This window comes from Rhododendron vialii, chromosome 13a (assembly GCF_030253575.1).
Source record: "Rhododendron vialii isolate Sample 1 chromosome 13a, ASM3025357v1".
Classification (NCBI taxonomy): domain Eukaryota; kingdom Viridiplantae; phylum Streptophyta; class Magnoliopsida; order Ericales; family Ericaceae; genus Rhododendron; species Rhododendron vialii.
The window spans coordinates 1,799,862-1,822,292 of NC_080569.1; the positions used below are offsets into that span (position 1 = coordinate 1,799,862).

Here is a 22,431-nt window from a genome sequence, read left to right on the forward strand (position 1 = left end):
TGAGTTCTTCTAGTCTTTATAGATTTTTTTTTTCCTTTTTACAAATTGGAAAACGAAATCACAAGAAATTGCATGTATCAATGACAGTGTCATGCCATCGTGCATAAGTAAACTACCATGTGCATATTTTGGTTATGGATGAAATTTTAAGTATTTGCTCCGAATACGTGACAGTAATGTAGTAAATATATATCACGCCTTATTATTATAAGTTGGAGGACCGGCTCCTTACCACCTCGGCCCATATATTTTGTGAATTCTGATGAGTTTTTTTTTTGGGTACAATATAATAAATGAACGTTTTAAGAAAACAGAAACGGTCTTCACAACTATACATTGTAAGTAAATCTTGATTCTAGTACGTTCAATTGATAAGAGAGAATCAAGTTATTGTTGAAACTATTTTTTTTTTGATCCGTTATTGTTGAAACTATGGAAACGACATATCCAAAGAAACTAAAATGCTACAACCATAAACAATTTACATAAGTGCACGACACATGCACGAGATATGTAAGGCCCACACACCTTGAATCACTAATGCATGTGGAGATCACATCCAATAGAAACGGTGAAAACTAAAAACTGGAGTATTAAATACAAAGCCATCTTTAAACTGTTTTGTGAAGGAAGATATAAAATCAAATGGCGAGGCTTCTCTATAATTTCTTGATAACATATTAACATGATTTGAGACTGAATGGTCCCTTTCATCTGGGCTGTGACCTAGTTCACTTGTAAAGCTGGCTGAGTTGAGCATTTGTATAAAACAATTATATCAATCAAATACGCTTTCCACATCACTTTTGTCTTTAGAAATAAATCAATATTTTAACCCAAACCTTCAATTGTAATTATTATTTGGGTATATTGGAGGTGGAAATTACGGGCCGGTCCAAAAAACATGGGCTGTACATGGAGAAATCCAATCCTGATCTGGTCAACATTTTGGGTTCAGAACTTGAGACCCTATTCACCTAGAGTTCCACGTAAATAAAAAAGAGTGTTCCTCTTTAATAGTAATTACATTGCACTTTTTGATGGTTCTTTTCTTCTTTTTTATTGTACTTTGAAAGAAATGTATACACTGACATGACCTTAAGCCAACCCAGTACCACAACCGTTGTGCTAACTGGCCAGGTCAGTGGTTCACAAGGTATATCAACTTCATCACCTTGGGAGTTGAACTAACAATTTTACTGCACCTACTATACAATCGTTGCACCAACTGCCCAGGTTCCACCAGAGTACAATACCATGATTAAAATAAAAACAGACTGTGTTCATGCAAATGTAGCACAATATGAAACAGGACTTGCACTACGAGTCTATGCAATGCTTCCAGTTTGCCTTCCTAGTTCCCTGTAACGACAGCATTATTGTCGCAATGACAAAGTACCATGCAAATAAATGAAGAGAGATATATGAAAGGACGGACAGATGAAATGATGAAGATTCATATAGTCACTGTTTGAAATAACCAAAATCACACAGACAAACACAAAAGCAACCTTAAACTACTACTGCAGACAAAAGGCAGTGATCTACTCTCCTTCGATGACATAGTCCACCTTCCTTGCACCATGTTTTTTAGCTCGAAAACATCATACCGCTCGTAGATCCAATATTATGAAAAAAACGACAGTCTAATGATTAGCCTCAGGAGGCTGAGCATTCAAATCGAAACCACCGCCACCTCCACTTGTGGGTGCCGCTGAAGAAGCCTGATATGTAACTGGAAAAACCATTGAGGCGGGACCACTAGCAGTGGGTGCCGCCATGCTTCCAGGAACTCCTGTGGGGCCACTCATTGTTGGTAGTCTTGGGGGACCATTAACTTGACCGGGCATTGGAGCACCAGGTGGTGCCACCATTGGTGGCATCATAGGAGCAGACATGTAACCTGACAATGTCAACAGAAATCAGGGGAAACATTTCCCACAGAGCAAGATAGATGACACATTACATTGCACCTTTCTGACTACATATGGACAGCAATTGGATAAATCTATTGAGAACATAGTGCCGGTAATTTGATCAAGCATAATATGCTTAAAAGCATACCCGAAAAAATAATTGCCCGCTTAAATCAGAAGCATAGTTGCATACACAGGAGCTTGCTAGTCAATGTGCATACACAGGAGCTTGCTAGTCAATGTGACCACATAAAATCAGTATAAAATGTCATATAGATCAACAGCATAAATCTAAATATCCAGATGGAGAACACATTGAAGGGTATATTCTAGATAAAAGTCATATGGAGATATTCGCAACCTTAACAATCCCAATCAACTTCAATTCGTTTCAAAACAGTTCTTTTTTCACCAGCGGTAAGAGACAGAAAAACCATATTGCCAGTCCTGAACATCATGTCTCCTAATGGTATATCCCCTCAAGTAAAAGAAGTAATATTCCTTACATGCCCAGCCTCATCCACAGTGAAAGTAACTAAATTACAAGCAGGCAGTTTGGCATAGAGATAGAATCAAGTACCACAAAATTATAGGACGTACATGCAAATGCAACCACATGCAATAACTGCATGCACCAACAGTTTCAGATTACGAAAAGATGTTGATAGCAGCTGGGGGTCAATGAATTTGTGTCCATACTTTACACTCCCCCAATACATGTCATGCTTAAACAATACACAGTTTATACAAATATATATCTTCGAAAATATATGCATAATACCCTGTTTACCTGGTGTACCAGGAAGTGGTCTTGGGAAGACTGGTGGTCGAACTCCAGGTAGTGAATTAACAGGAAATTGGCCAGGCATCATGGGAGTAGGAAGAATAGGCAAACGGGGCCTCATTTGGTTGTATGCAGGACCAACTTGCTGGTACACAGCAGTTTGCCCGAGATGTTCCTTGATCTTTTGGTCGATCAAACTTTGATTTTGTTGTGCCTCAAATTGCTGATAATAGGTTCTGACGTTCGCCTTCACAGAACACGAATGAGAGAATTGTAAAAATGTGGCATTTTTCCACCCATCAGAAAATAGAGAGAAGCATGCTTGAAGAATATACCTTGTGTTTGTACCCTGCATTGTGCTGTTTTCTAACAGAAGGCTGAAAGAACAGAGAGAGAGAATAATCCATATATAAACTTTAAGGTGGTTGTAAGAGCAAAGGGAGGGTGGCTTGAAATATAAGACTACGAAATAACTATTTAAAACCTCAACAATAACTAAGGCTTGCAAAAAACAGTATATCGTGGTTAGGGACTTTTTCCAGAAACCGTAAACTCTAAAAATAATCTTATTGTAAAGATGACTTTAATGGTGCTGTTGAGGAGGGGGGTTGGCATAAATTTATGGTGGTTTAGGCATATGGGAAATCTGCTGCAAGGGTCACAAATCTTGAAGAGAGACATGACTAAGACATCAGGTAATCTGTAGCCAAGCCTTGAAAATCTTCAAGGGTTATGTTGTGCATTTCAACAAGTATAGTAAACCGGGGCCGTTGGCCTGGCGAATGTGCAATTGTACATTGTGCAGGGAGGTAGCGGTTCAACCCTTATGGATAGGAGATTGAACTCTTTGCTATGGGATGGGATCGGGATATTATGGATTGTTCTAAAATGCAACCAAAACAAAAATATTGCAGTAAATAGTTGTCTCACTTATCTCTTCTTCTCCTTGTAAACATATATATATCTACGCAGTTATCACAATATACCGATAAGTAACTAAGAAAGACAATAACTTGATGATAGTGGAAAACAGCTTACCGAGTCATGTGTCAGGTAAGTGTCACAATAGTCACAATAATACCTGTAAAAACAACAAAACAAGAGACGAGAAATCTCTATGAACTTTCAAAACAAGATACAATATTAAGCCTATAATCATGATTACATTTACAAAATAAACAATGCGTACCGCGGCATGGTTGTGTACAGAGAGAGCCAAATGACCTGAAAATTTTGAAGGGGATAGAATCATAAGCCCAGAAATAAAAAATGGAATAAACATAAATGAGGGAAACAAATGCCAATACAGAGGCTTAATGCAAATTATTCATCTTCGTCAATTATGTCTACCTCTTCGTCAATTATGTGGCGGCTATGTGGCGGTCTTGGGGCTCCGGGGATGGGAGGCGTTGTCGGTATTGTTATTACCGAGATCTGGTCATTTTAGGGTACGGCCTGGTTTTGTGTGGTGCTGTGCAACGGTGGCGGTGGTGGCGTGGGTTTTTGGGCGACGGTCGGTCCGTACGAACCGGCACTGCGTGCCGCTGTTAATCGGTGATGGGTGGTGGTTGAAGCGCCTGGGTTTGGATGTTGCTCGGCGGTATGGCGAGGATGGCGGAGTGGCAGCTCGGTGATGTGGCTAGGGTTTGGCGTTGGTTTTGGGTTGGGCCATTGGGCTGACCCTTCCCAGTTGGAGCTGATTTTATAGATTTGGGCAATTAGGCTTTTTTACTCTCTGAATTGTATAGCTCTGGGTATTTTAGACCCATTTAGGTGTTGGGCTTCGGCCGAATAAATGTGTGGGAAAATGACGGCCCATGACGTATTTTGATAATTAATACCCGCCAAGGACATACTGAGAACAATTGTTAATGCTAAAAATGTCATTGGCAGGAGTTATTTATCAAAACACATTATTGGCCGTCATTTCCCCTAAATGTGTTGATTGTATTATTTGGGTTTTTAGACCCTTTTAGGTATGGGCTTTGTTCCTTTGGGTGTTCCTTCATTTGGTTTTTTGCCAAACTTAGGTTTTGGATCTCGGGTGGGTATAGGATAATTCTTAGCTTTTGTTATCTCTCGTTTGGGTAGCAACTAGCAAGTTAGGAATTTGATGCCATCATCCCTTATCCTGTTGATCTTTGTTTTTTCAGAGATTAATAAAAAATTTAGCCTTTCAAAAAAAAAAAAGTCTACCTCTCTTTTTAGAGGGATGCTAAGGACAAAAAAAATTGGCAAAGAAAATACCTTAAAGTGTATATGAACGGCTCAGATTCACTGTGCAGTGCATCTGAGCCGTTCATATACCCTTAACAGTGCATCTGAGCCGTTCATGTACACTTTAAAGGTATTTTCTTTGCCCATTTTCTTTACACCTAGCATTTCTCCTTTTTTATAAGTACCAACCAATTCCTTATGCATACATAAACGGATTTCCGTAACACGAGAATGCCAGTATCGTCCTTTCAAAAAGATATTTCCTTTGAACTGTCATACAACCAATCACCCTTGACCCTACTCCAGGGAGGAAGTTGTCAACGAGATGTGGCCAAAACACTCCTTTTGGTGTTAGACAAATTTTGAAACCGGCTAGCATTTTGATTTTTCCAAAAATTAACCATAGGAAAGCAGATTATACCATTTGGATGACTAATGCTTTCACTATCGGCAAGGGGTATGTAAACACATCATACAATCCACACAAACACCAAAATCCTGCATAACCGTTTCGGTTAACAAATCGTTCCCTAGGACAACTTTCCCTGCCTCAAATCCAGAACTATATGTGCATATATACATAAAGTACAGAGAGAGAGAGAGTACCAGAAATCTCTGTTCAGGCTCTAAATCGACGGGCGAGAGATCGAAGGATCGGTGCAATTTGGGGTGAGGAAAGGAGACAGTTCGTGCCCTAACTAAGAAGACAGCGAACGAGAGCGCGGTAAAATTGACGATGGTGGAAACGTGTGTATATTGAAATTGAAAGTGTTATTAGCAAGCACACCTTATGAAGTGTTGTCGGTGACCACGCCTCTGGAGGGCGGCCAATCTTTGACGAAAGCAATTGCAGTGAACACGTTACAGTTGAATCTCTCCGGTTCCAATTTCGGCCTCCAATGGTTTAGAGTGATACGGTTTTGAGTTCTTTGGGTCTAATTGGATATAACGTAGAACCATTGTTCATTGCGACTCTTAGGCGGTTCGGTCAGCTTTGGAGTATGCTTATTGCTTCCCTGGTTTAGAATGATACGGCTAAGGGTTCTTTTAGTCTAATTGCATGGAAGGTAGAACCATGTTCACTTTGACCATTAGGCCGGTTCGGTCGGGTATGTTTTTTGCTCCCACTTCTGTACAAATAAAAATAACAAAGTTTGGAATTGTCCGATGCACTTGAATCTTATTTGGCGTATGTAGGTGAGGTTTGTACAAATTAGACGGCTTAAATGCTAATTTTTCAACAAAAAAGTTATCCAAGATCAGTTTCAGTTGAAAATGGACTTTTTCTACTCGTAATAGTTTTGCATTGGTCAGGAGTATGAAAAAGTATACTAGTTCATTTTCTTGCAGATTAACTGTCTAGAATATGACTAAATATATCTAATCCTAAGTTATCTTATGTTTGGTTTCCGAAATAACTGTCAGAATTATTAATTTTAGGATTAATTTTATCCCTATATGGGGGTACTATATAATCCCAGGGAAAGTAGGATTAACAAAGAAGGGATTGTTTTCAAAAATATTTCGATGATATTGAGATTGATTGCAAAAAATATTTTCAAAAATATTTTATTTAGTATTATTTTCAGAAAATGTTTTCAGAAATTATTTTTGTTAAAAAAATACGAAAAATGTTTCATAAAACTTTCTTTTCTCAAAAAAAGATTTCAAAAACTAATTTGTTTGAAAAATGTTTTAAAAAACCTTTTTCTTCAAAAAAAAAAATTTCAAAAACTAGTATTTTTTTTCTTTCCAAAAATCGATTTTCAACTTTTTAAAGAAATTTGTTTTTTTTTTTCAAAAATTAGTTTAAAAAAACTTTTCCCAAATTGTCTTGTAATACAAATGTTTCCCAAAATTATTTGTTTTAAAATGTTTCTTTTTCAAAACTTTCTTTTTTCGAAAAATATTTTTGAAAAAAATACTATTCCTTATCCCATAATTAATCCCACGCGAATCAAACATGGGATTGGGTGAAATTAGGTATGAAATTAATCCAAGACAAATAATCCAGGGACTATTAATCCCATGACTGTTAATCCCATCATTTTTAGTCCGCGAATCAAACGAGACCTTATTTACCGCGTGGATTGCAATGATAGGTTATTTTATGTTTTTTAAAAGGATCAAATATTGTGTGGTTAAATGTGAATTTTTTATTATTTTAACATGGGATGCTCTAACGGTATTCTATACATTTTCTCTTTCACTTGTAGTATGGACTTTTACTTCTATTTAGATAAAAATAAGGAAAAAAAGAAGATTAGACTAATTAAAATGTCTCACCTGCTTTCTTTTCTATTTTTTTTTGTAAATATAGTAGATGATAATAAAAAGTATAATAATTTTAATAAAATAAAATTCATCAACAAATAAAAATGTCATGTGATAGAGAAAAACAATCTGGACACTTTTTGATTTAAAAAATAAACTTTCTATAAAAAATTAGTTTATGAAGTAATACCAAGTGGCCCATTACTTCTACATTAATTGTTCTTCACATCGAGAATTTGAAAATAATTTATTTTCTAGTAAAAAGTAATGACTTCCCATAGAACTTCTTTTGATGTTCTATTAAATGTGAATTTATACTATTACCTTTCATGTGTAGATTTTTTATGTAAGAAAATTCGATTACATATTCGTACAAAAAAGTAAACATAATTAAGGAGTGTATTAATTACCCTTTACAAGCAATTTAATGTCCTACTTTTTGGGGTGGTATTTATAATTTATTTTTATTTATCATGGTAGATTTTAATTGTTTTACGTAGTTTTTATTTTGATCATGGTAGAATTCAATTGTTGTACTTCAAAAAGTGATCTACTTTAACCCCGTTATGACTCCACGGTTCTTGGCGATGCGTACGATGGCTTGCAGCCGTACGAAAAGCCTAGATTTCGGGCGAACGGGAAGCCCATTTATTTCAACCTTTTGACTTATGAGAGCAAACAATTCAGGAGAGCTGCCAATTATGGATGGCATTGGCAATTCCGCTTCCCGCGAAAATCCACTCCCAGGTTCTCTCTCTCTCTCTCTCTCTCTCTCTCTCTCTCTCTCTATGGACAAACCCAATCGGTGTATTTCTTTTAGTATTATTCTCGTTAGATCTTCGATGTTGTATGCCTTTTGTTATGTCTCCATTTCGCTGTAGCATTAGTTCCTCTGTTTTTGTATCTCCTCTCCGGATCTTTGATTCGATTGGGCGATCCTTTGGTATTTTCATCTCCTGTGGTGATGTGGGTTCTTTGTAAAATTTTTGTATCAGGATTAGTCAATGTCAACCTCAAGGAGGAGAAATGGGGAGTATCGGCGTCCCATGTTGTTTACCACTTTGGTACAAGCGGAACTTCTGTTGCGGCCGCCACTGCCTTCACTCACCCTTTAGGTTCTTTCCTGTTTTTGTATCTTTTTCAATCGTTCTTGGAGCTTTATAGGCGTTTAGATGGTGAGAAAGGTTAAAAGAAAGGAAAAAGAAGAGAAATGAGAACCACACCGAAAATGGTGAAATTTGGGGAGAAACCAATAGATGTTAAGCCCCTTTGGATTGAGTGATTTGGTGAGAGAAAGGATTATGATTTCTCGCGAAATTTGGTTTACCCCCAAAAAAGAAGGAAAAACACGAGTTAGCAAAACAAGAATAAAGGCAAATAGTATGTGTGATCTGTTTCAATCTGAAATGCAGATGTTCTCAAAGTTAGGTTGCAAATGCAACTTGTTGGGCAAAGGGGTCCCTTAACTGGAATGGTATGAATTTAGTCATGATTATATTGGTTGGTTATCAAATAAACAGTTAGATTATCTGGTTTATGCCTGAAATTGACGAGAAGTTTAATCGTACATGGATGTGTGTAGGGAGGCCTTTTTGTTCAACTTGTGAAAAGTGAAGGGCCTAGATCATTGTACTTGGGGTTAACACCTGCATTTATGAGGTCAGTTCTTTATGGAGGTCTTCGATTAGGCTTGTATGAACCATCGAAGTATGTCTGTGGAATGGCTTTTGAGTCCTCCAATGTTTTGGTTAAGCTTGCGTCTGGAGCATTCTCTGGTGCCATTGCAACCGCTCTGACCAACCCTGTGGAAGTTCTGAAGGTATTTCCATTTTCAGTCTTTCCATAACGATTTACACCTTGCCTTACTTCTTGCTTTTCTTATTTCAGGTACGTTTGCAAATGAATCCAAATTCAAGAAGAGGAGTAATAGGAGAAGCACGCAAAATTGCTTCAGAAGAGGGTATAATTGGTCTATGGAAGGGGGTTGGCCCTGCCATGGCCAGGGCTGCTGCTTTGACTGCATCACAATTGGCAACTTACGATGAATCCAAGCGGGTCAAGTTCTAAGCATGCTATTTTTCGCTTTGAATGTCCACGATGTAATTTTCAGAGTTTCTAATGGTTAAACTCTTGTTTAGTCTGTAGTCAGAAACTGGCATAGGGTTTGCTTATTCTGTCTTCTTGTATCACTTGTGTAAAAATATCTCTGTCCTGATTTCTCCTACTATCCTCTGTTGCAGGCTTTGATAAGGTGGACACCTCTTGAAGAAGGGTTTTATCTGCATCTAAGGTATGGCGTCACACTCACACTCCAAATTACCTGCCAAGACTGCCCATAGAGTTTTAGTGAGTTTGTTAATGTTATGGTGAAACAAATATTGATAATCCAACACCAAACGTAGTTGAAAACATGGCATCTCCAAGTTTAGCCCATTGGGCCAACTGTGTAACCCAAACTTAAACACGTACATACATGTCCAAAGCATGAAAACTTTTAATAACTTGTGTCAACTCTAGTCTCAAAGCTTAAGTTAATATATCAAGTACACCCTCATGTACAACCCGTCTTGCACATGGAGATGGAAAGAAGCAGGATGCAAACATGGGTCATTAAATACAGATAAAAACACTTGAACCCAAGACCTCCTAGAAACTAGAGCTCTAATACCATGTTAGGTCACCTCTAGGGTCAAAAAATGCATAAGTTGTTATAAGATGAGTCCAATAAATGTCAAGCTATCCAGCGAAAATCGCATGATTTAAAGGGGAAACAAATCCTGTGTTAATAACATTTCTCTGGTATTCACCATTTTATATTGGTTTTGAATCATTGGTTTGAGTGGTATGAAACATGAGTGCTCAATAATGTCCTATTTTTATATCGACAAGAATGCTAATTGGAAATTAACAAGAATGGTAATCGTTAATTCTATGTTACATGGATCCTTCATTTTGACTCAAGTACCCGTGTCGATGTGTCCGACACCTGTATCCTTTTGGACACTCGGATCCTCTAATTGTTAGGATACTTACAAAAAAGGACTATCCAATTAGCTAGAAAAGCGATATTTTAAGTATTTCACATAGATGGGAAATAGGGAAATAGCAAAAACATAATTTTCTTAACCCTTTCTTGTTTAACTACATTTGTAAACATAGTTTACGGTACATGTAACATTTCGTAAATCAACCAGAATGCTAAGTACTCTTTCCACTTTTCTTAAAACTGTATCTAACACTGGTTTGAACGTATGAAGCTCGAGTACAGTAGCAGGCTTGGTGAGTACACTCATTACCGCACCCGTGGACATGATTAAAACCCGCCTCATGTTGCAACGAGAATCTAAAACTGTTGGAACCTACAAAAATGGATTTCATTGCGCCTATCAGGTAATAATATCTCTTCTGTCTGATTCTTGTTTCAACATACTCCTGCTAACTGGATTCGCTTAATTCTGTTCTTCTGCACAACGCAATGCCTAAATCTCAAAATTTCGCATAAGGTGCCCTTTGCATAGTTTGTTTGACGTGCTTATTATGTATCATTCCAGGTTGTCCGTACAGAAGGTCTGCGAGGGCTTTACAAAGGGTGAGTTTTGATTTTGCCAGCATCATAAAATTATTAGGCTGTGATTGGATCATAGAGGGGTGAAGAGATTTATACAAGGATGCAAACCTCGATGAAAAGTACAAAGATAATTCAGTGAAGAAGTTATGTTTAATTTTTTGATTTCCTATTGTTTTGCATGGTAAATCCCTTCACAAATTCATGATCCAAAAATACCATGTTCGATTAACTCAGTTGTTATTTCCAGTACAGTCTTGTCCATCGTCAATATCAGGTTGTTAACATCTAAATTTTTTTCCAGGGGCTTTGCGATGTTTGCTAGATTGAGTCCACAGACTATGATCACATTCATACTCTGTGAGAAGCTACGGGAGGTTGCTGGATTGAAGGCACTTTAGTTCGCGGGACTGCCTGTTTGTAATTTTACTGGCATTTCAGAGGCAAAGCGTTCAGTTGTTTTCCTCGTGCAGAAATGTTGTGAAAGTGGCTGGTAGACCAGTTTGAAAGAACTGTCTTTTCAGCATAAGTATTTTTCCCAGATTCAATGATTTTTGCGTACTGTTCCAATGTTCGGAACTATAAATTGATTCCAGCCGAGTCGCCCGTCGCAAAAAGGCTTTTTCAAATGTTGTAACAACGTATTATTTTTGCCACCCCTGGAGGGTTTCTGGTTACCCATAGAAAAAGAGATGTATATTTCCTACAAGTCGATTGTTCTGAGATCTGTTGTACTGTTCTCATGATTGTAACCACAATAATAATAGATTAATGTGTGCATTTTTCCCCTGATTGAGAGTTTGGTTACCCAGATACATATTGCACTGCAGACTTGGTGTACTTCCCTCTTTTGCCTGTATTGCTGTTTCAATATCTTCTCACATTTATAGGTTACAGTTGTATGAGAGATCACAGAAATTGGCGTGTATCAACTAAAAATTGGGCATAGAGTGTCGTTCCAATTTTATCGGATGCACCCGAAGGGACCAAAAAAAAAAACTGGGCATATAGTGGATGTATTAGTTCCATGGATAACTCTTTTTCTTCTCTGGGGTTTCTCGTTTGTAAACTTTTATTTGTTGATGTTTCAAGGTTTTGTCTAAAAGATTTAAAGAACCTGTTTGAAATGCCAAAAACTGCTTGGACTTGTTTGGACAATTTTCAGTTTTATAGTGGAATAAACATACTCTAAACGCCACCCACGCATGTTGGGACCCTAGCTTCGCGCTCGCCGTAAGAGAGATGGGTCTCGTTTAGATAGTGTTGTGATGTGGTAGAGTAATACTCTTTGGTGAAGGTGAGGAGCTACCACACCTGTGCACCCATTTTTCTGATCAAATTTAAAAAGTATAGAAGATAAATGGAAAATCACACTTTTTGGTTTTCCTTTGTTTGCTTTGTGTGTATCCATTTTTATAATTTCTAATTTATTTGAGTTAATATTTATTTATGCAAATTCTTAAGAAAACAAGTTGTGATTCTTCACACTCCCATGTATTTATATCCTTATTGTTTGATGTCTACAGTATAAGATGAGAAATAAGTTTTTATTAATTTTTTTTTTTATATGTATAGAATACCCATAGATAGAACGTTATCTGTACCCTATAAAAATTAAAATGGACCTAATTTGACTGTTGAATGGTAACCTAACTAGAAGGGATGCACATCGGATCAAAAAAAGAAGAAGGGATGCACATGAAATGTAAGCATTGTAATTTGGCGGGGAAACCGAGGCCCGAGGATAAACACGCTGTGACCCCAAACCTTAGTCACACATTAATTCTTGAATGCTTTCACAAATTTTAATAAGTTGGAATGTGTGTCAGAGACGTTTTTACATTCGCCCTCATGTGCAAGTGAAGTGCAGTTAGTGTCTCTCTTATACTCTTATATATATGTGTAGAGTTCGATTCTCGTGAGCACTCATCACTTCCCCAAATCCCCTAGAATAGATTATAGAGTAGATTAAAATTAACGAGTAACAAAAAAAAAAGGAAGAAACATTCGCCTCCGTGTGATCGGTCCTACTCACGTACGCAAATTATATAACTTAGTCCGACCGTGATCCGAATTGTCTCGGACAATTCGGATCAATTTACGTTAGCAACGGTATACGCAGCTGTCACTTGCCTTTCCAGTTTCTGTCAACAAGGAGGGACCTTTCCGTATACACACCCAGAAACTAGGGGGTATTTGGAAATTTTTTTTTCTAATTTACAGTTGGAAATCTACGAAGACCCAACTTTGCCATATATAGGATTAGAAAAAGACCCCACTTCTCCAGCTAGCACACGAGACAACAACGGCGCTGTGCGGGTAAGTGGAGAGAGAAACCAGAGAGAGAGAGAGACGGCATTAATGGCGGAAGGAGAAAACCCGCGAAAACACAGCGACGAGAGCGTGAAGCTGTTCGTAGGTCAAGTGCCGAAGCACGTGACCGAAGAAGAACTCCTCGCAATGTTCAAGGAGTTCGCTCTCGTCGACGAAGTCAACGTCATCAAAGACAAGACCACGCGAGCTTCCCGAGGTTCTCTCTCTCTCTCTCTCCAGCATTATTCAAATCTCTGTTTTATTCCAGTTGGCAATGCGCGATCCGACTGAGTCCTCGAGCCTTCTTCTAGATTTGCGCTGATTAATTGTGGATAATGATGTTTTAAAGCCTTAATTTAGTTGGTGAATGTTAGTATTGGTTATCTGCAGGATGTTGTTTCGTTATATGTCCGACTAGGCAAGAAGCTGATAAGGCGGTGGATGCGTGTCATAATAAGAGAACTCTCCCTGGGGTTAGTAGTGTTCTCATCTTTACCCCATTGGTGTTGTTTATGATCTCTTCCTGTTAATAGTGGACAAGTGTAGGCTTTTTGCTACATGAATTGAACAAGATAAAGGAGTTTGATCCAATGTTTTACTAGAAGAGAGTAACGTTATTCTGACGTTGGTAGATATTTGGATACCGTTAGATGCGACGCTTCGCGTTATCTGGCACTGAGCCACATGTGAACTAGGGCTGCAAACAAACCGAGATGTTCATTATCGGCTTGGCTCGTTAGTAAATGAGTCGAGCTTGAGGTTGATTTTTAAGCTCGTTTATTAAACGAGCCGAGCTCGGGTTAGTCGTAACTCAACTCGATTTTAAAAGCTTGGCTCGTTTGTAGAGGCTCGCCTCGTTATGGGAGTTTGTGTAGTAAACAAACCGAGATCGAACACTTTGATTATAAATGAGCTGAACTCGAGCCCGATTAGTTGGCTCAAGCCGATCTCGAGCTAGACTAGTTTTGAACGAGCCAAACTCGAACAAGTCAAAGCTCAGGTGCACATTTGCAGCCCTAGTTATCGGCCACTAAGCAACATGTGATTGGTCGTAATGGTACCATATCAAAGGGAAAGTCTTCAATACACACCCATTTAAGGTGTGTACCATATGCACCTATTGTGTGGTTTATATTGTGCCACCTCATAACAAATTATTTGTAGACCGGTCATTCATAACATTTTATTTCGTATCGTAACTTTTATACTAAAAATTCGTAATTTTTTATCAATATGATTCGTAACTTTTTAGCAATAGATTAATAACATTTTGGGAATCATAACATTTTAGTATGTTTCAATGAGGGTGCATATGATACACAGTTACACACCCAAATAAGGGGTGTGTATTGTAGCACTTTCCCATATCAAATCATAACTTAAAAGTGCTTATGGTAGCATTATAGTTTGGGTGATCAATTTTACAGTCTGCAATTATTGGCTACAAAACAGGTAGTGGGGTACTTATAGAACATTGTCTTGACTAAGACTTCTTACATTAAATTTCGTTTCTATTGGATATTACTTCTTCTTCTTTTTTATTTAATAACTGTATTGGATATTACTGTTCTAGAACTTTTACAAGCAGAACGATGTTGACCGTAGAGATAGATGTCTTCTGGAGTCGTTTAAAGCATGCAGTGGAGTTGAGGACCAAGTGATCCTTTGACTTTATTTTACCCTACAAGTCTATTTTACTTTATTTACAACTGCTGAACATATGGATGACATCAGTTACATGATGCATAAGCAAATAATCAAAAGCACATCAAATTGTATTCTCAAAATCTATTTTACCCTACAGTAATAGTTTACTTTGGGTTGCTTTGGAAGTAGACTTGTTTAGTGCTGAATTTGTTTGGGGAAAAGAATTGATCACCAATCAAGAGCTTCTGGAGAACCAACCTACCTGCTTACTTTGCAACAGTTCTGAGTACAACATTTCAGGATACTTTTTCAAGAACAAATAGAATGGGGAAAGGGGATATGCATTTGAAATAGGTTCCTATGACATGCATATTATTAGTAGGGCATGGTGTATGTATATTAGTCGTTAGCATAAAATTAGCACATGTCATGGTTTAAATCATATCATCTAAAATTGGAAGAAAGAAGGTAAGCTCATCCCTGTTGAATGTCTTTGGAGTTTCAAAATCGTTGAGTAGTTGATTGGCCATTACATCTTGACCAATCACAGTAAATATCAACTCTTTGTTTGTTAAACTCCATGCGATTCTAAAGTAACAGATTGTCCAGGCCAGCCCGCACCCTGATGCTTTAGAGTGACTCCTATCTGAGTTATGAGTTCTCTCTTACGAAACTAGGCAATGTTTGGTCTGAACCTCATGATGCATCATAGCAGGTAGACTTTGAGGCTTACATAGAAATTTGAGACAACTAAGCACTAAAATCATATCTTGTAAAAAAACATCTTACCTTGTTTTGCTGCTTCTATGCTTCTGTTTTGTATGGAACATGTTATTCTCTTTCTAATCTGGGGGCAATTCAGGCATCTAGTCCTTTGCAAGTGAAGTATGCAGATGGCGAGTTGGAAAGGCTAGGTGAGATATATTTTTGATTCTCTTGTTCTTTTAGTACGTACTTCGCCCTTGAGATGGTTCTTGTAAACCATGCTTGTGCCTGTTCTCATTGTCCATCTTTCGCTGACTTACTTTTCTCTTTCTCTATCCTATGCTATGACTACATTGAAGTTGATCAATAAACTTTTGTTTTGTGATCCAGAACACAAACTTTTTGTTGGTATGCTTCCAAAGAACGTTTCTGATGCTGAGCTTTCTGCAATATTTTCTCAGTATGGAAATATTACGGATTTGCAAATACTGAGAGGTTCTCAGCAAACAAGCAAAGGTACATCTTGTGTTCGTACCCCCTTTTTGCTTTAATCCTTTCAAGTATTGTGGATTTAGTATGACCACATCAATATCTGAGAACTTTCTTAAATTCTCATGCACACGTGTGTGTGCACCTGCATGCGTGCGTGTAAACTTAACTTTTATCATCCTACGTATCTCAATCATTGCAGGTTGTGCTTTTGTTAAGTATGAGACAAAGGAACAAGCTCTTGGAGCAGTAGAAGCACTCAATGGGAAACATACAATGGAGGTTTGTATTTGAAATAAGAAGCTATTGATACTATTATATGTATCTTGACAGCAATTTTATTGTTCAAGGCGATTGGTATGAGACTCATCTCATCGTACTAGAGTCTAGTCTAGGGTATAAGGATCTCAAGGGAGCTGGCTCTGGGTTTAATGTATAGTTTGCGCACCTCTTGACTTGAACATCACAGACATTTCTAATCATCTGTACCTTGAAGGATTGGCCAAGGTATTGACATGGTCATTCCTTCCTTCTACTCACTTTGGAACAACCAGCTTAATTGCTAACTGCTTTCAAATCTAAATTAACATGAACTAATGAGTTTAACTTGATATTGCTATGATTTCTTAGAATCTAGTTATGGCTAGCTGTAACAAGAAATATTTCTATGCTGCTTATTCCGGTGTTGATGTAAACATTGTCTTCTCCCAGGATCCATGAGATGGGGTGATGAGTTTCAATTGTAATGCTTGAACCGTTTACTTTCCTTCTATTAGCCTTGTTGTCCTACTTTAGAGTGTGCATTATTGATGCCCGTGAGTTAAATGGATCTGTTGCTGTAGTGATATAAACCTATTGTTGTGTTGCCTGTATCAGGGTTCAAGCGTTCCTTTAGTTGTCAAAAGGGCTGATACAGAGAAAGAAAGACAAGCTCGGCGGGCACAGAAAGCTCAGTCACAGGCTTCTAATATGCCAAATACTAACACTTCACTGCATCCATCTTTATTTGGATCCTTGGCTATTCCTTACAGCCCCCCCTATAGTGGTTATGGCTATCAGGTTCTTTCCTCTCGTGTTATTACATTTGAATACTTTTTTGTGATGCAAATCATAGGTTAATATATTGAAGCACAGCATTGTTGTATGTTACAAAATGTTCCAACGGCGTAGCCTACTTTCTCAACTTCTAATCCTTAGCCTTAGTTTCATTGTTTGGTTCTTTCGTTGTGCTCTTCTTGTTATTAAAGTTGCATTTTTGTTTTTGTTTTTGGTTTGGTTGTCTTTGTAGCCTCCTGGAACTTATGGACTCATGCAGTATCGGCTGCCACAAATGCAGAATCAACCTGCTTTTCAAAACATCATACCGTCAGTAAACCAGGGGAATGCATTGCATGGAGTCACACCCAATCTCGGTCCTAGTATACCCCCAAGAAACTATGCTCTGCCACCAGCAAGGTATGTTGGATCTCCTTATCCAGCAGTACCAGGGCTTCAGTATCCTGTGGCATATCCTGGGGGAATGATGAGTAGCAGGCCTTTGAGACCTGCAATTGTTAACAGTCCGTCTGCAGCATCTTCAAGTGTCGGTAGAAGTTCTGGAGGTCAAGTTGAAGGTTCTTGAAACTTTAATTGAGAATTCGTGCTTTCATTCCTTGCATCCTGTTTTCAGATTCATTTTGATCGCTACTTAGTCCATAAGAATGTCCTCTGAACCTAGGTCCACCTGGGGCTAATTTATTCATATACCATATTCCTCAAGAATTTGGTGATCAAGAACTCGCAAATGCTTTTCATCCATTTGGTGGAGTCTTGAGTGCTAAGGTCTTCATCGACAAAGAAACCGGTGTTAGCAAATGTTTTGGTAAGGATATCTTAGTCTTTAGTTTAGATTGAATACAAAGTGTTTTTCTGCGTCTAATAACCTTTCATCTGCAGGATTTGTTAGTTATGATTCACCAGCAGCCGCTCAGTCTGCAATTAATACGATGAATGGCAGCCAGTTAGTTGGTAAAAAGTTGAAGGTGCAACTTAAAAGAGACAACAAACAGAATAACCCTTACTGATTCAGACTTCAGAGGTAAGCAACGGATGGAAGGAGATCCCTACCACGAATGGCCATTTGCACCCCGGATCAGGATGTGGGTATTTCTGGAGAATCAGCTATTTTGTGGTGGGGTTGAGGCAATTGTGCCTTCTGTGCACTACTTCATCCTCCTTGTAGCTGACTCAAGGAATTGATGTCCCTCAAACTTGTAATTCTTGGTTCATTATCTGCCGTTGTATTCTGTAAATTTTCGTTGCATAGAATTTCATTTAGAATTGATTAGTACTTTATTAATTTTCCCTCGTGTACATTTGAATGTAGAATAATTCTTTGGAAGCATTCATTACAAATAATGTTGGTCTTCTGCAAAATTTTGCTTTTGTTTCAATTTATTCAATAACCAACAATATCTTTTTGCCCCTTGTTTCCTTCGTTGGAATCTTATGGAGTTTCGGAGCTATATTGATGTGCTGGACAAAAACAAGGATTGTCAAGTTAGTTCTTCCTGGGCTTGTATCACTGTCTTCCTTCCCTGTGTACAATGTATCTCATTGTTACAACTGCGTCCATGTGAAGATTGTAGATTTTGAGTTGTGATGAAACCTTCTTCCTCTCAAAGCAATGACCTAAAACAGTGTTTTGAAATACAAAGTCATGTGAAGTGCTTGTTCATTGTGTTGTTTCTTAGAAGATGTATCTCCGTGTGCAGTGAATCTCAGGTATTTGCATCTCATATTCATGTGACATCTGATATGCTTTCTTCCTGTCTGTTTTGCTTTATTCTCCAATTTGCTTCATTCTCCAATTTGGTTGTTCAGTCACATCTGTTCCGTATGATCGTTTCTGTTGTGCAAGAAAAGAGGGTATTTTAGGATTTTTCCTTATTGGCTTGGCCCTTTGCTGTGTCCAATGACCTTTTGTGGCCTTGTTCTTATGGGTTAATGAGGTGGTATAAGAAATTTGACTTGTAACAGATAAAATCCTTTGACCCTGATCTTCTCTCTTATTTGTTTATTTCCAGGATGTTGACACAGGAGTGAAGCATTAATCTCTCTTTTTGGACATTTCAAGTTCACTTCACTTGCAAATTGCCATGGCATGTGGACATGGTCGTGGCTGTGGGAAAAGAGTTCTCCCAAGACGGTGCAGTTGTATTTCTCTCCTTGTGTTGTTACATTGGAGTGGTTTACATATTTACATTATTCCGGATTGTGCATTGATGTGTTTTGTGGTATTAAGTGCAACCATTTTGCACTGAAGAGTTTGTAACTGGTGTCCAACTTGGGGTCGACTCATCTTGATGAAGGTGTCACTTTAGAAAGCCACACCCCATTTTGGAGTGCCGATTTTAGATGGTTTCTGAATAAAAGAGATGGATTGATGCATTCTTCTAGCATTTAAGGTTGAAAAGGGTGCTAGTTACTAAGTTGGCACTTAAATTCTTGTTTTATGAGTAACAATCATTACACTTCTCCTTGCATCTTGATAAGTATGTATTCTTGTTGCCTTGAGAACTTGTGATGGAGTTGTGAAGGAGTTACTTGCTCAATCTCAATTGCCCTGCTGATTGGCTTATTGCTAGTAATGAAACATCAAGTGATTGTCAATCCCTTGATTTGAAATCAAGTTATATTACGGAATTACGCATATTGAGCTTGTCAAGTGCCTCAAGCCCATAAAATGATCCGTAGGGAATCTCAAGTCATTGGCCTATCGATCCAATCAAATGGTATTAAGGTTATTTTAGCTCTACTTCTTTAATTGTCTCCATGCTATTATTGACTAGCTTTGGGAAGTTTTCTTTTAGCCAAAAGTCTTAATGAGGGTCGATAAAGTGAAGATAAGAACGTCAAGGTCACCTCCATAGTAGGAACGGGTAAACCTGTTATTGAACTATTTTCTGTGATTCTTTATTGTATGGAACAACCTGTGCTGAATACTGGTGGATGAAGCCAAAGTGCCCGATTCTTTGCTCCAGACGTTGGTATGCTCCTCCCTCCCCACCTAGTAGCAACAAGCAATTACCCTCAGAGAATGGAAGATATATCCTGAACAATCTATCGAGCCCTGTGCTTGACATTTCTAATGAAAAAAGGCAGATGAGGTCCTTTGAGAAGATTTTTTCTGTTCTGGTAATTATGCATGTATGTTGTCCCTTGCCTGTTGATGCATAAGTTTGTAATCTCCTTCTTGGCAGTGTTTATGATAAAAGCTTGTCACCTGTTTAGTGGTTACATGAACCTCTCTCTCTATATGTTTTTCAGAAAAAGAGAGCCAGGGAAAAAAATTCATCAAGATAGGAAACACGTGTTCTTTTTCTTTGATATATTATTTGGCAGTTGTCAATTCTTGTTCACATTTTAAAGCTCAAGTGCAGTGTTAATTGCATTTTTTATTTTTTGGGTTCATTTTCTCCTTCCTGTTTGTTTCAGGTTGAAGTTGGATTCCTGTTTCCCCTTGCCCCTTGTACGTAACAAAGTAGCAATTGTGCAGCTGGTATGGAGTTAGTGAATCTTATCTGAACGGCTGAACCAGTCTTGTTAATTTTATCTCGGTGTTATTAAGAGTCATTTATGCTCTTTCCATTGCTTATGAGACTCCTTTTAGCTTGAATTCAAGTGTCTGAGTCCTGTTTATTTCTCTATTTAAAATTTTAATGGCACCATTCCATGACTACCTTCTGCAGTACTTCTCTCAAATGTCTGTGTTGCTTGACGCCTGACGGTATTAATCAAAATCTTGGGGCCTTAGAAAAGTTGGCGTGTCCCTATGCAGATCTCTCTTTTTGTGCATCTTTAGTTAGTCCTTTTCGTGTTCTGCATGAAATTTATTATTTTTTGTGCCATTTTGCAGATGATTCTGTAGTGCTCATCAGCCCTTTGCCCTTTCTGCTGTGCTTAGTGTTTGCAGGTTCTGGAAGCAATATAAGTTTGCAATGTTCGTCGGTTTGTGTTTTCTCATCAGATCTTGACCTTTCCACATCGTGTAGAAGATGCAGTTATACTGTTAGATTCGTGCCTGGATGTGAAGGGATCAACAGTCTTGCGAACCATAGTAGGTTATTAAATAAGGCTGCTTGCAGTTCAAAATGAATAAATTAAGATATATGGTGCTCTCTGGAATAATGTGAGGTCAGCCGTAAGTTGATGGTTCAATTTTCTAAAATTAACTGCCCTTTGTTCATGAGAGGATAAATGTTGCTTGTGGATCTCCTCGTACTTTTGTTGGTGGTCACTGTAGGGAGCAATGGGGGTAATCCTGATTAGTTGTTCAACTATTGCTCGTTGTATTGTCATTATTCCTTTATTCATTCATCTGTTAGTCAAATCTGTGGTAAATAATCAGGGTTAAATTCTCATGATTCTATGGCAGCGCTATTTGCTTAAGGTCAAGCCATTTGTATGCTATCCTTACATATATTTGACAGGCCAAACCTTTTGACATATTGTACATGAAATGTAATTGATTGTTATTTGAATGGAAGTGTTCCTGTGTTGTTTATATTGTCATCCTTGTTTTTGATTAATTTTTCTAATCTGCCAAGAAAATCCGGGTTCTCTTTCTGTACTCTTTTTTGGTTTATTTTGCTGGTTCATGATTTATACTACTAGTATTAGGAACATCAATATTCTTTCATCAGCTCGACGTAAGATCTCAAAACACAAAGTGGTGTTGCACAACGCGTGCTAAACCAACTGCCATGATCTTAAAGAGTTATTTTGGTAATTTAGTTATTTTCAGTCCTTCTGTACCAAAAGTGTATTTGTGACTTATTAATAATATCTTACATTGATGGTGAATTGTTTACATCACTTTCGCATGTCTGAATTGCTTTGTAATTTTGTATCAGGGCCTACTTTTTCTGAGGGTGGGACTCAGGAGATGGGGAAATTGACCCACGGCTTACATGATTGTCTTATCAGTACAGTACACCAAAATTGGCCAAGACTTGGGACAGAGTATAAGTGGTGATTTTAGCTACAAAAAGTCAGGTTTTACAGGCTTGACATTAACTGCTTCACCTACACCCCATTGGGAAATGGATAATGACTAAATTCTCCATTATTTCTGTATATTGTTTGCCGGAAAGAGGAGTCGTTATGCTGTTCGGGTACCGCGTGGTGGTGCCAAAAGCGTTTGATATCATTGTGGTAGTATTTTGATCAATCAGAACGGTGACGTTCGAAGAAAAAATCACGTTTGTAAAATGGTAGTAGTAGGTATCTTCTTCATATTATACAGGATTTCTCCTCGGGAATTTGCGTGTGTGAAATCTTTATTTATCTGCCCTCATTTTTGGATTGTATTTTAGGTAAGATCCCGCGTCTTTCCATGCTTGGAAAGGGCAATATTATGACCTTGAAATTGATAAAACTTTCAAAGTAGGATTTCTATTATTATTAGCTGGTCCAAGTCCAGAATTGCATAGCTTGAATATTTGATGTGACACGTGGAAGTAAAAAAAGAATTCCAGCTT

At 37.9% G+C, this 22,431-nt stretch overlaps 3 protein-coding genes across 7 annotated transcripts; 2 read left to right on the forward strand and 1 right to left on the reverse strand.

Moving 5' to 3' along the window:
• Positions 1-1,439: 1,439 nt before the first annotated feature.
• Positions 1,440-5,923, reverse strand: LOC131315150 (U1 small nuclear ribonucleoprotein C). Of its 3 annotated transcripts, XM_058344241.1 has the most exons (7): positions 5,705-5,922; positions 5,524-5,615; positions 3,890-3,924; positions 3,739-3,781; positions 3,036-3,077; positions 2,707-2,947; positions 1,440-1,903 (listed from the first exon to the last, which is right to left on the reverse strand). In XM_058344241.1, exons 3-7 carry the CDS (start codon positions 3,895-3,897, stop codon positions 1,647-1,649), a joined length of 591 nt encoding a protein of 196 aa, XP_058200224.1. In that variant the 5' UTR covers positions 3,898-3,924; positions 5,524-5,615; positions 5,705-5,922; the 3' UTR covers positions 1,440-1,646. The 3 variants fall into 3 exon arrangements, with proteins under 3 accessions (XP_058200224.1, XP_058200225.1, XP_058200222.1); XM_058344242.1 differs by lacking the exon at positions 5,524-5,615 and having other exon boundaries at positions 5,705-5,923; XM_058344239.1 differs by having other exon boundaries at positions 5,524-5,922.
• A 1,822-nt stretch (positions 5,924-7,745) lies between these two features.
• Positions 7,746-11,546, forward strand: LOC131315151 (uncharacterized). Its single transcript, XM_058344243.1, has 9 exons — positions 7,746-7,938; positions 8,187-8,306; positions 8,604-8,665; positions 8,774-9,010; positions 9,079-9,246; positions 9,432-9,481; positions 10,449-10,581; positions 10,743-10,780; positions 11,061-11,546. Exons 1-9 carry the CDS (start codon positions 7,860-7,862, stop codon positions 11,155-11,157), a joined length of 984 nt encoding a protein of 327 aa, XP_058200226.1. The 5' UTR covers positions 7,746-7,859; the 3' UTR covers positions 11,158-11,546.
• A 1,474-nt stretch (positions 11,547-13,020) lies between these two features.
• LOC131315152 (RNA-binding protein BRN1) lies at positions 13,021-22,207 on the forward strand. Of its 3 annotated transcripts, XR_009196613.1 has the most exons (12): positions 13,021-13,286; positions 13,460-13,542; positions 15,579-15,630; positions 15,812-15,937; positions 16,113-16,192; positions 16,787-16,969; positions 17,199-17,523; positions 17,628-17,771; positions 17,846-18,162; positions 18,976-19,097; positions 20,387-20,741; positions 20,820-22,207. XR_009196613.1 is itself a non-coding variant. In XM_058344244.1 (9 exons), the coding sequence occupies exons 1-9, from the start codon at positions 13,118-13,120 to the stop codon at positions 17,971-17,973; spliced, it is 1,290 nt and encodes a 429-aa protein (XP_058200227.1). In that variant the 5' UTR covers positions 13,021-13,117; the 3' UTR covers positions 17,974-18,325. The 3 variants fall into 3 exon arrangements, 1 of the variants encoding a protein (XP_058200227.1); XR_009196614.1 differs by having other exon boundaries at positions 18,976-20,741; XM_058344244.1 differs by lacking the exons at positions 18,976-19,097; positions 20,387-20,741; positions 20,820-22,207 and having other exon boundaries at positions 17,846-18,325.
• Positions 22,208-22,431: the final 224 nt, after the last annotated feature.

Bases quoted from the DNA above. Each gene is read 5' to 3' on its own strand.
- LOC131315150 (XM_058344242.1), bottom strand. The intron at 2,948-3,035 runs GTATATTCTTCA...TGTTCTGTGAAG, and splicing joins ATGCAGGGTACAAACACAAG to GCGAACGTCAGAACCTATTA. The intron at 1,904-2,706 runs GTAAACAGGGTA...TGACATTGTCAG, and splicing joins ACCACTTCCTGGTACACCAG to GTTACATGTCTGCTCCTATG.
- LOC131315151 (XM_058344243.1), top strand. From the start codon at position 7,860: ATGAGAGCAAACAATTCAGGAGAGCTGCCAATTATGGATGGCATTGGC. The intron at 8,307-8,603 runs GTTCTTTCCTGT...TCTGAAATGCAG, and splicing joins TGCCTTCACTCACCCTTTAG to ATGTTCTCAAAGTTAGGTTG. The intron at 9,482-10,448 runs GTATGGCGTCAC...GAACGTATGAAG, and splicing joins GGGTTTTATCTGCATCTAAG to CTCGAGTACAGTAGCAGGCT.
- LOC131315152 (XM_058344244.1), top strand. From the start codon at position 13,118: ATGGCGGAAGGAGAAAACCCGCGAAAACACAGCGACGAGAGCGTGAAG. The intron at 13,287-13,459 runs GTTCTCTCTCTC...GGTTATCTGCAG, and splicing joins GACCACGCGAGCTTCCCGAG to GATGTTGTTTCGTTATATGT. The intron at 15,938-16,112 runs GTACATCTTGTG...CAATCATTGCAG, and splicing joins TTCTCAGCAAACAAGCAAAG to GTTGTGCTTTTGTTAAGTAT.